This window comes from Salvelinus sp. IW2-2015, linkage group LG22, assembly GCF_002910315.2.
Source record: "Salvelinus sp. IW2-2015 linkage group LG22, ASM291031v2, whole genome shotgun sequence".
Classification (NCBI taxonomy): domain Eukaryota; kingdom Metazoa; phylum Chordata; class Actinopteri; order Salmoniformes; family Salmonidae; genus Salvelinus; species Salvelinus sp. IW2-2015.
Window position 1 is genome coordinate 20,617,092 of NC_036862.1, and position 12,999 is coordinate 20,630,090.

General features: G+C 44.3%; 1 protein-coding gene across 1 annotated transcript in view; it reads left to right on the forward strand.

Annotated features, from left to right (window-relative positions):
* The first annotated feature begins 1,530 nt into the window (after positions 1-1,530).
* Positions 1,531-12,999, forward strand: part of brip1 (BRCA1 interacting helicase 1) — a 37,788-nt gene continuing 26,319 nt past the window's right edge. Inside the window, 9 exon segments of the mRNA XM_070433865.1 lie at positions 1,531-1,609; positions 2,069-2,191; positions 2,458-2,569; positions 2,788-2,985; positions 4,903-5,042; positions 5,358-5,507; positions 8,823-9,125; positions 11,475-11,696; positions 11,975-12,174. Coding sequence (XP_070289966.1) covers positions 2,099-2,191; positions 2,458-2,569; positions 2,788-2,985; positions 4,903-5,042; positions 5,358-5,507; positions 8,823-9,125; positions 11,475-11,696; positions 11,975-12,174 — 1,418 coding nt within the window. The 5' untranslated portion in view covers positions 1,531-1,609; positions 2,069-2,098.

A 12,999-nucleotide genomic window follows, 5' to 3' on the forward strand; every position in this document is an offset into this window, starting at 1 on the left:
TGTGGCGGTCCTCATGAGAGCCAGTTTTATTATAGTGCTTGAWGGTTTTTGCAACTGCATTTGAAGAAACTTTCAAAGTTGTTGACATTTTCCGGATTGACTGGCCTTCATGTTTTAAAGAAATTATGGTATCAATCAAACATCTGTGGGTGGTATCTAACACTGGGCAAAAACTGGTTGAATCAATTTTGTTTCCACGTTAAATCAATGTGGAAAACTGATTGGATTTGCAAAAAGTCATCAACGTAAGGGAATTATGTCTTTTTTTTACTCTTAACCCAATTCCAATGACATGGTGACATTTTTTGAAGGATTTTATTTTGAATTCACTTTAGTTGACAACTCAACCAAATGTAAATCAAAAGTAGATGTTGAAATGACACAGTGGGATTGATTGATCAATTTCACGGTGTGTTGATTGCTTTTGCCTGGCTCTAATGGTCCGAAAGTAAAGAATCAAACTACACACACTTGAGATATTTACAACCGGTAGAAAGCTACAGTAGCCCAATTCTTCTGGCAAGTAGTATGGCTGCAATCAGGCGAGCAGTAGCCAGAGACTTGGTAGTGCTGGCTAATGCTGCTGAAAACGACACCTCTCCAGATTACCTGCTTTTCCGTGTGGAGGTGTAACGAAGTTAAGAACGTAACGTCACTCCACAGCTAGCTTGAAATGTCGCTGAAGGGGCTATCCAATTAGTAGCTTTTGCATAGCTCAATCGGTTAGCACCTGGTTTAAGTCCAGTCAGTGGCAAGTTCAGGGAGGCACCGGTGTATGCTAAGCTAGCASACTGACCCCGTTTATAGAGGCATGCATCAAAAACTTGAGTCAGCTAGCTGGTACAACAGAAACAGAAGTGAACCCGTTAGTTCTTAATTTCTTAATTTTAATTTGGATGAAGTTGCCTGGTGACTTCGCCAGAGTTGAAGTGATAACAGAGAGTCCTGGTGCAGTACACTATAGACGATTGCCGTCTGGGCCATCATAATCACGCCGTTGTTCAACTGGTCGTTCAGTACAGTACCGTTTCTGTTTAATTAAATGTTAAACACCGTTCTGACGTACTGAACGAACCCCAGGCAAATGCAACAGATCACTGCGCCGTGACATTAATTAACTTATGGTGTGTTAGATACCACCAATATGTTTTTGCTTATTATCATTTGGAGGAAGAAATACATAAATAACTGAAGAAATAATAAAAAGGAATGAAAGTGGGATTAATTATTAAAATAATTATGTATCTATGTGTGCATTCATTCATCCATTTATATGTGCATTTATTTATTTATGCATTTATAATGATGGCAGGTTTGGTCCTCCATAAAAAAACACATTTAGCATGATAATGTATAATGTTATTTAAAAAACTGTTATAATGTAGACAATTATACATTGGTTGTTCATATTTTGCTAGCCCATGGGAGACCCCAGCAAATGCTCTGTGGTAATTGGCTACTGTCACCTCTCATTTTTCGTGACGAATATGTTTTATACAATCTGATTGGTTTGTGGGACTTGCTTTCACGGCGGGAACTTCTAGCTAGCTAGTCAGGTATGTTTACAGTTAGCTAACAAGCCGTGTATATCAAATTTGTAGATACAAAGGTAAATTAACACCATTCAAACATGAATTTCATTGATATTGTAAATAGCTAGTTCGTTTATGCTTGCTGAAAGTTGTGGTAGATGGAGGCTATARAAGCTAGCAAGGACAGCTAGCTAGTTACCTAGTACTTCAAATCACACAGATAAAAGTGAAAGCGGTTAATTTAGCTTAAGCTAACCTTAAGAAGCAAACAGTCTGTTTCCAGTAGCAAACGTCACATTTTAGCGCTTGATGTTAGTTTTGCTGTGTGCGTTATGACAGATTGCTTGCTAGCTCGATAAGCTACCGTAACTAGATGCAGAGAATTATATTTCGCAAAAAGCAAATAACTAGATCTAGCTAGTTAACTAGTCAGAGCCATATTGTGAGGGGGATGTGACCAATTGATGTGAATGATATTGTCAGTTGTAGCAACATGTAACGTTACTGGCTTCAAGCTTGTTTTTATTTTTTTTCAGATAGTATACCAGTTGGACAAGGCAGTCACCATGGCTGCTCCCCCAGTGGAGTACACCATAGGAGGGGTGAAGATACAGTTCCCTTGTAAAGCCTACCCCTCGCAGCTGGCCATGATGAACTCTGTAAGTGTGTAAGCATCACACACTTTTAACCATGGGTGATTTTCAAAAGTCTTTCCTTGATTACTCGTCCTCTCTCCTTGCCTTCTCCTTAAAAGGTCAGAGGGAAGCAAGGAGACTGGAGGATAAGATCTGAGGAGTGGAAAAACTTTTGAGATTCACCCCATATCCCATAAATACTGTATGTAGTTAGCCTACTCTGTGTTATCAGTCTGTTATTGAGTGTGTGACTGACTAACCCCTGTTGTTTTGTGTGATTGTCTCCCCAGATAGTGCGAGGGCTGAATCATGGACAGCACTGTCTATTGGAGAGCCCTACAGGGAGTGGCAAGAGCCTAGCCCTGCTCTGCTCTGCCCTGGCCTGGCAGCAGGCACAATATGGTAAGGGTGCTGTTTAGACAACCTCTTATGAGTTTTGATTSTTGGCTTATTTGCATTCACAAGCAATGCTTTTATTTTACATTTCTGGTCCACATAAAGCATTACTACATGTAGTGTATATTCAAGTGTAGCATATTCTGCAGCTGTATACTAGAAATCATAGTTTCTGAGGTTAACTGTGATGATGATTCCAGTATGTATGTCCTGTGTGTGTCCAGGTAAGCTTGAACAGGACGGCAGCAGTCCTACAGAGGGTAAGAAGCCAGCTGTCACCACCCCCTGTCAGTGTGCCTGTCATAGCAAACCCGCCAGTGTCCCAGACAACAGGCCCAAAGCACTAGCCACTGTGGTGGTGGACCTCACAGGCTCACCGGAGGTAGTGATGGCACAGAGCTCATCTTCTCCCACAGACCCAGGTAATCTTAGTTGAGAAACAGTAATAGTGAGATTCCTAACCACTTAGCCATCCACTATGTTGGTCAGTGTTAGAGGTCGACCGATTAATCGGAATGGCCGATTAATTAGGGCCGATTTCAAGTTTTCATAACAATCAATATTTTTGGACACCGATTATGACCGATTACATTGCACTCCATGAGGAGACTGCGTGGCAGGCTGACTACCTGTTATGCAAGTGCAGCAAGGAGCCAAGGTAAGGTGCTAGCTAACATTCAACTTATCTTATGAAAAACAATCAATCTTAACATAATCACTAGTTAACTACACATGGTTGATGATATTACTAGTTAACTAGCTTGTCCTGCGTTGCATATAATCGATGCGGTGCCTGTTAATTTATCATTGAATCACAGCCTACTTCGCCAAACGGGTGATTTAACAAGCGCATTTGCGAAAAAAGCACTGTTGTTGAACCAATGTGTACTTGACCATAAATATCCACGCCTTTCTTAAAACCAATACACAAGTATATATTTTTAAACCTGCATATTTAGTTAATATTGCCTGCTAACATGAATTTCATTTTAACTAGGGAAATTGTGTCACTTCTCTTGCGTTCTGTGCAAGCAGAGTCAGGGTATATGCAGCATTTTGGGCCGCCTTGCTCGTTGCGAACTGTGTGAAGACCATTTCTTCCTAACAAGGYCCGTAATTAATTTGCCAGAATTGTACATAATTATGATGTAACATTGAAGGTTGTGCAATGTAACAGCAATATTTAGACTTAGGGATTCCACCCGTTAGATAAATTACGGAACGGTTCCTTTTTCACTGAAAGAATAAACGTTTTGTTTTAGAAATTATAGTTTCCGGATTTGTCTATATTAATGACCTAAGGCTCGTATTTCTGTGTGTTATTATATTATAATTAAGTCTATGATTTGATAGAGCAGTCTGACTGAGCGGTGGTAGGCAGCAGCAGGCTCGTAAGCATTCATTCAAACGGCACTTTCCTGCATTTGCCAGCAGCTCTTCACTGTGCTTCAAGCATTGCGCTGTTTATGACTTCAAGCCTATCAACTCCCGAGATTAGGCTGGCAATACTATAGTGCCTATAAGAACATCCAATAGTCAAAGGTATATGAAATACAAATGGTATAGAGAGAAGTAGTCCTTTAATAACTACAACCTAAAACTTCTTAACTGGGAATATTGAAGACTCATGTTAAAAGGAACCACCAGCTTTCATATGTTCTGAGCAAGGAACTTAAACTTTAGATTTTTTAATGGCACATTTTGCACTTTTACTTTCTTCTCCAATACTTTGTTTTTGCATTATTTAAACCAAATTGAACATGTTTCATTATTTATTTGAGACTAAATTGATTTTATTGATGTATTATTTTAAGTTAAAATAAGTGTTCATTCATTATTGTTGTAATTGTCATTATTTTATATATATATATATATATATATATATATATATATATATATATATATATATATATATATATATTTGTAATAATGACAATTACAATACTGAATGAACACTTATTTTAACTTAAAATAATAGCCGGTATCGGCTTTTTTGGGTCCTCCAATAATCTGTGTCGGCGTTGAAAAATCATAATCGGTCGACCTCTAGTCAGTGTGACTGGGGGATGCCCAGGGGGTGAATATTTCCATTCTAACCCAGCACTAATAAAACATATGATTCAACAAATGAAGGGCTTGGTGATTATTTTATTAGTTGAATACAGTGTATTCGCGCTGAGTTCGAACAGAAATGTGCACCCCGTTGGGATCACCTCAGGAATGGATTGAGAAAAACCATTTGTACTGCAGTGTAAGTCTTATTCCCAATCCCCTAGCTCAGCTCAGTTTGTACATTTTCAATTCAATACAAATGTTGATACCTTTGTCTGTCTGTTCAGTGCCCCCACCACCAGAGGAGTACAAGCCCAAGTCTCTAGCCTCTCGTCTGTCTGACAAGGTCCAGACCTCCCTCACCTCCGAGGATGATGACTTCCAGCCTGATAGGAAACGCATCCGCACCCCTGCCATGGAGCAGAAGGTAGGACACCTTATAGAACTTAATGTATTTTTATGGGTAGCCATATTAACAATAAGTTTAACCATTCTGATTTGTCCCCGTTTCAAGTTCTAGGGCATACAAAATCTGCATGTATGCTGATTGTCAGTTCTTTGCTGCCTTGAATGCCTAAAGAAGTATTTGACATCTCAGGAACTACTTAAACAAGATATAAAGATCTTATAATCTATGCAGGCCTGTGCTGATGATACACCTTTAGTGTTTTATGTTTTTTATAGGACAKTGTACAAAATTCAGTCAATAATAACATAAACCCTTACTCTCTGTTTCCCTCAGGGTCGTAAGAGGAGATGCTTGGAGCAGGGAGTGGTGTTTATAGATGATGAGCCAGAAGGAGAGCGGCCAGTGCCTGGAGCACAGACCTGGACTGTGGAGCTGAGTACCCAGGCACAGACTATAGACCTGCCCCTTGATAGAAACTGCTGTGTGAGTACATCTACTGTATCTTAACTAAGGATATGTTGCCAGTTGCCTGTAAGTGCTGATCTAAATTGATGGACCTTCCCCCTGAGGCGCACTATGTGAGTACTTCTATTCTAAACTAAGGATATGTTGCTTTTTAATGCTGACCTAGGATCAGCTCAACTGATGGTAGGGCTGGGAAATATATTGTGTATACCGGTACAGATCCACATACCGATATGGATTTTTACCGTCTACAAAGATATTTTGATACAGTGCTAAATTGAATGAAAAGTTCTACAAATTGGACTACTTTCACAGGCAGTTGTGACCTAGTTCTGACATTTCTTGATTTCCAATTTTTTTGGTATTATGTATTGTTTAACATTTTACTGCGTTGTTKGGAGCTAGTAACATAAGTATTTCGCTGCACCCGCTATGACATCTGCTAAACTGTGTACGTGACCAATAAACTTGGATTTGATTTAGTTTGGTTGAGTATAAAACCATCAAAATGTAGAAAGTCCATTCAAATCACTTAGAATTCATTTGTTTCCATCATAGGCTCATGCACTACTCATAAAATACATTAAAACCCATACCGCCATACCGTTAAAAATGAGGAAAATATTGTGATATGATAATTATTTTGGCCATATCGCCCAGCCCTAACTGATGGACCTGCCCCCTGAGGCACACTATTGTGTGAGTACATCTATTTTTAACTAAGGATATGTTGCTTTTTAATGCTGATCTAGGATCAGCTCAACTGACMACCACTTTAATGCCAACCATTAGAATCCATGAAGATAAGCATTTTAGTGTTGTACAGCTACACAATTTTGTTCCGCTACCCAAGTACTACATTGTGTCCACTGGGTGGCAGCATAGCCTATTTAATTTGTGACTGTGCTCCATTTGGCATTGTTCTCACATTTCTTATGTGCCAAGTGAATGTGTCATGTAATATAGGTTGTGRTTAGAATGCATAAGGCAGGAGGAGAAGGGGGTAAAAAAGAAATGAAGAGGAGGTGGAAGGAGGAGAAAGTTCCCTCCCGCTGTTCATCTTGCGTTCCCCAGCTGATAACTGAACGGCTCCTCTCTGCTGTGAACTGCTGACTGAAGTCATGAATGGGGCTCTTTGATGGGATAGAGCTCCACTTTTAATTAAGAGGGTTTGCCTCGCCTCGCCGCTGATCTGTGAAAGCCAGGGATAAATATTGAATTGGGTTCACCTGCTGGTTACTGAGCCCTGGGACCTAAAGGGATAAACCCATGCTTTCTGAGGAGGGAGGGCTGGGTGGCCATTCGGGGGGCCCCACAACCTCACACCTGTGCCAGTTGCAGACCAGTGTGCATCCCAAATGGGGCCCTATTCCATACATAGTCCACTACTTTTGACTAGAGCCCAATGGGCCCTGTTCAAAAGTAATGCACTATATAGGGAATAGCGTGCCATTTGGGATTCACTCCAGAGCAGAGGGGTGATGGCTAGTTTGTGTCATGTCTCCTAAGGTATTTGATCAGGATGGCACTGCAGTCATCTTTTTGAGACTTAGCCAGCCCACCCCCTCCCTGTGTGTGTGTTTTTTTATGTGCACCCCACCTCCCACTGGAATGCATTCCGAACCTTGAAGGTTGAGGACTGAGGAGCAAATTGGCGTCCAGCGAGCGGCGCCAGAGAGCCAGCCTGTCCCCGCCAACCCCCCACCACCATCACCTGGCCCCCCGGAGTGTGAGATTCCTGTCTCTCAGGTGTCAGCTGTGCAATGCTGAAACTCAAAAGCACATAGGGCTGGAATCGGCTAGGTCTACGTGGCCAAAAGTATACTGAGTGACTGAGAACCACACCAACACCTACATCCAGGGCATGGTTTTGACTGTCGCTGCCCTGACAATAAGGATGACGCTAGTACTGTTTGAAACATACCAAGTGATATCCTTGAGGGGGTTTCTTATGAACACTGTAGGGAGAAGCCACAAGCAAGGTAATATGGTGCCATTTGGGAGGCAGCTTCTGTGAGTTAAGGGGATAAAGAACCCTGAGCTGACATGATGAATAAACAGAGGGGCCTCTAGGGTCCCCTAGTAGGATCAGGTTACAGCAGGGCCAGATCATTGGAACAGACTAGTCGGCTTCTCGGCTCCGCTACTCGCCTGGGCAACAGAGCCTGATCACCTTACCTGCTGCTGCTGCCACGTTAAATAGGCCKCTCCGCATGTCCCTCCTCCTACGGCGAGATCATGGCAAATAATTACTTATTCATCGACAGGTGGGGGGAGGGGGCCACTGCTGAAAAGAGACCCTTGTCAAGAGGCAGCAGCAGGAAACTGCTGACAAGGGTATCCCTTTACATGCCTGTCCCCATCCGAGGCGCAGACCGACACGGTTTGGGGCTTCGCTGGGCTCATAGGAGCGAGCAGACACCCCCCTGGAATGGAATGTAGATAACTAACTAATGGGGCCTGATGGTGTTGCCTGCCCTCTGCAACAGACACACAGCGGCTCATTCATTCAACACTGGACAGTTCCACCCACCGCTGCTGCCTGTTGCTCCATGTGTGATGCTGAGAGTGAGAGTGAATACCTGTTCAATCAAGGGAAAAGTGGCTGAGCTCAGTTAGGGTCCCCTAACACACATTGTAATATTGAATGGTTTGAGAAGGAGCGTTAAGGAGGGTTACCTGAACCGCCTGGCCCCTCTAGTCTCAACTGAAGCACCACAGGCTCAGCTAGCTTGATCTGCTGGCAGAGAGGTGTAACACACACCCTGAGCTTTCCTTTATACGGTGAGGGATATAAACCGGTTGGTGCCAGATTGTAAAAGATGGAAGAGAGTGAGGGATTTCTTATTATTTTAAAAGCAGGACTTATGCAGTTACTAAGGTTTATGTTAGTGTTATTGAAAGGGTTGGAGTGTCCCACTTAAAAGAGCTCACCACCTGACTGGTATTGGTTTCAGCAGCGCTGTCGGCTACACTTCACCTGTATGTCAAGAGAAAGGGACGCCACACATCCACTGTGGTTACTGACAGCCAATTAAAAAGCAGCTACACTTTCACATCCCCAACAATGGCCACATATCAGCTTTCAGTAGTCAGAGAATGTCATCTAACCATGGCTGACAGGCAGTATTATGTGGATACACATTATTGCTATACTTTCCTATATGTTAACTACTAGAACATATAGAGTTCACCAGTTAAGAGATTCATCAGTTGTCTGGTATTGGTCATTACCTTTTTTTTATAGTGAGCAATGTAAAATTGAAGAGATTAAAGAGAACTCTCTTGATCTTGTTCTTTCTCCCCCCATGTCTTCCTCCATGTGTCCACCAGTCCCCCGTGGTTTCCTGCTCTCTCTGCCCCTGTGCCTCGTCAAAAGGCGGCCAGAATGGAGCCGCGGGGAAGTCTTCGAAGGAGAAGGACAAAGAGGGCAAGAAGAAACAAGTCCCCAAGATCTTCTTCGGCACGCGCACCCACAAACAGATCACTCAGATCGCCCACGAGATGAAGCGTACGCTCTACTCCTCCGCCCCCATGACCATCCTGTCCAGTAGGGACCACACCTGTGTTCACCCAGAGGTGGTGCCTCATTCCAACCGCAACGAACGCTGCAAGGAACTGCTGGAAGCCAAGAATGTGAGTAGAGTATAGACACACAGCACATACAGACCTACACATACATAGACCTAATACACACATAGGGTTACAAAGGGAGGGTATATTTCTAGAAACTTTTCTAAGTTTACCAGTAAACGTCTAGAAAATGTGTATCTTTCAAGGATTTTATGTAATCTATCACAAGACATCTGGTGGTCCTTTTGGTGCTTCAGATTTGTAGAAGTGTCTGTAATTATCTCTGGCCCTCTGTGTGTCCTTATCACATATTAAACATTATAAATAATGAAATATGATTTTCAAATACAGAATAGAATGACAAATCTGTAAAACATTTTCCTAAATATAAACCATCAACGTAGTGAGTATCATTGGTGTTTAATATGAGGGTTTCATGATATCCTTTATAATTTTTTTTACACACTTATGTATTTGACTATGTCAGTATGTATTTGTTAATATTTCAGCATCAAAATGAAGGCATTTGTGAAAATAGACAATAGTTGGAAAAGTTGCAGAGTTAATTGAAAATAATGCCATTGTTGATGCTTTTTAAATTAATTAGGCAATTTTCTCTTGAACCATATGGTCTGGTCTATCTGCTAGAAACTCATGGCCAATATAGACACAGATATAAAAAATGAATACTATATATGAATACTTTTTTTAAGTGATTCAAGGTTTCCTCTTAATTACTGAAGATTCCGGTAATTTTGGTAAACTACAGTTAGCTTTGCAACCCTATACACACTTTTTTTTGATCAAACCTGGAATTTTAACTGACGACTGTCCAATTTCTGGCCCGCTTCCCTAACCTCTGGCTCACCTACCGCCATTCTTTGTAGTAACATGATGTCCTCCTTAGTATCACCAATAGGGTCTTGTTGTGTAGAGCCGAGGTCAAGGCCTCTTGGCCTGCTCCACCCTATGGCTTAGACCAGCTCAGCTCCTAGATAGGCTACATTAGTGTTGCCCTGTTACCTCTCAATGGAGGTGGTTGGGCCTGAGTTGGATTCTTTTGAATGGAGATTTACCTCAATCCAAATGTGGAAACAACTCCTCCTCAGAAATGGAAACACACACACCTCCAATCCTGAGTTTGAGTGGTGTTTCTAATCCCAGTGACAGACACTTAAAGGGAGTGAATTCGAGCCGCCTCTGAGCTCTAGAAAGAAAGGCTTCTTAACCCAACCCCACAGTTAAAAGACAGGCAGACAACCCCCGTCACCGTCGCCCCGGGTGGCAATTACATAATATCCCCAATCGGTCAGACAGACTCTCTAGCAGGACGACGAGGCTTCAGACAGGTTTTGTGTCTGATGGGAGACTCTTTATAGTCAGTGTTACGGTCCTAACTCCTGTTCTCCTCAAGGTGAGGTGGCTAGTGTAATGAGCACCTATTACTCACACATACACACACACAAATGTGAGACTGATTGTATAATAAACCCCTATTGCGCTGTCACCAGAGGTGTCTACCTGTCCTGTCCGCCTCAGTCTACAGTCGACACAGTGACAGTGTCACATCCTGATCTGTTACAGAGAATGGGTGTCCCCGCGACAACCCCAGAGGATAGAATGACCACAGCTCCATTGCACTCATCCTACTTCTACCAGCCCTGTTTTTCCCTCCACCCCCTCCACTCTCCAGTCCCCTAGGCCCTGTCTAAAGCCAGTCTCTTGTTACAACACTATACACCCCACTTTCTGGCTTTGACTGAGCTCAATTGGGTAAGACTCCTCTGTTGTGCTTTCTCTTTTTGTGGAGTCATGAAGTCAAATCACACCCCTAAGCTGCCATTGCCCCAATATAACAATTACTTGAGTGGACGCTAATCCTTTCACTTTCGCCACACACACACACGCACAAACACACACACACTGAACCGTTTGAAACAAAACTGTTTTAAGTGCCGAAGTTTATCCTTCATGTCTGGCAGAAAGTGAGGGCTCACCCACCGCTTTGATAGCTGCTTTTCCATGCCTTTGGCGGTAACGGAGCATAGTCATCACGTGTGTGTGTCACTGGGGAGCTGGCTGGTTGTGGCATGGTGGTATTTGAGGCGCCTCTGATGACCAGGTAATGGGTCTTCGGACATATACACACACTCAATATAGTCTGATACCAACATCAACTCTTCTGGCATTACCAATATCTCAGGGAATTTGTTACAATATTGTTTGGGGCGGGGGTAAATTCCAACCAACAGACTCATGTACTATGTGTGTAAACCATGATGAAGGTCTATTGCCCAAAGTGTCGGTTCTGAGAGGTCCTCAAGTTCACCAGTGTGCTGAAGTAAATAACTTTTCATGTGTGTATTGTCAAGGATGAAAACAACCCCTCTCTCTTTTTCCTACCACACGCAGGGCGTGTCGTGCCGCTTCAAAAACGGCGTGCACAAGATGCAGGACCAGAACACACTGCAGTGGGTCCATGGTCTCCACCAGGCCTGGGACATAGAGGACCTGGTTCGGCTGGGGGGCCGGCTGAGGGCCTGCTCCTACTACGCTGCCAGGGACCTCATGCAGGAAGCCTGTATCGTCTTCTGTCCCTACAACTACCTACTGGARCCCCTCATCAGGGAGAGCGTGAGTCTGGGGCTGGGGTGAGGAGGATGCAGGGTGGGGCGAGGGATGGAGGGAATTGTTGTTGGAGTGAGGGATGAGGATGTAGGCCAGAAGAAAGGTGGTTTCACACATTGAAGTATAGATGTGTTCTCCTTTACTTTTAGCTGAACATATTCTTTGACCACCACCTGGTCAAACCCACTGCATGTCTACTGGGGGAGAAAAGGAGTGAGGGGAGGCTATCTGTCTCTGTATGTCATATTTTCCCCTCCTGCCCTTCCCCTCTCCCCCCCCTGCAGATGCAGATCAACCTGAAGGGTCAGATCGTGGTTCTGGATGAGGCCCACAACATAGAGGACTGTGCCAGGGAGAGTGCCAGCTACACCCTGAACAAACCCCAGCTGCTGTCTGCCCGGGAGGAGCTGGACGGCATGGTGACCCATAACATCAGACGCTCCAACCACGAACCCCTACGTGCCTTCTGCTGCTCCCTGCTCAAGTAAATAGACCCTAACCCCTCTAGGTAGACCCTAACCCCTCTAGGTAGACCCTAACCCCTCTAGGTAGACCCTACCCCTCTAGGTAGACCCTAACCCCTCTGGGTAGACCCTAACCCCTCTGGGTAGGACCCTGTAACCCCTCTGAGGTAGACCCTAACCCCTCTAGGTAGACCCTAACCCCTCTGGGTAGACCCTAACCCCTCTGGGTAGACCCTAACCCCTCTGGGTAGACCCTAACCCCTCTGGGTAGACCCTAACCCCCTGGGTAGACCCTAACCCCTCTGGGTAGACCCTAACCCCTCTGGTAGACCCTAACCCCCTGGGTAGACCCTAACCCCTCTGGGTAGACCCTAACCCCTCTGGTAGACCCTAACCCCTCTGGGTAGACCCTAACCCCTCTGGGTAGACCCTAACCCCTCTGGTAGACCCCTAACCCCTCGGGTAGACCCTAACCCCTCTGGGTAGACCCTAACCCCTCTGGGTAGACCCTAACCCCTCTGGGTAGAACCCTAACCCCTCTGGGTAGACCCTAACCCCTCTGGGTAGACTCTAACCCCTCTGGGTAGACCCTAACCCCTCTGGGTAGACCTAACCCCTCTGGGTAGACCCTAACCCCTCTGGGTAGACCCTAACCCCTCTGGGTAGACCCTAACCCCTATAGGTAGACTCTAACCCCTCTGGGTAGACCCTAACCCCTCTAGGTAGACCCTAACCCCCTCTAGGTAGACCCTAACCCCCTCTGGTAACCCTAACCCCTCTAGGGTAGACCTCAACCCCTCTGGTAACCCTAACCCCTCTGGGTAGACTCTAACCCTCTGGGTAGA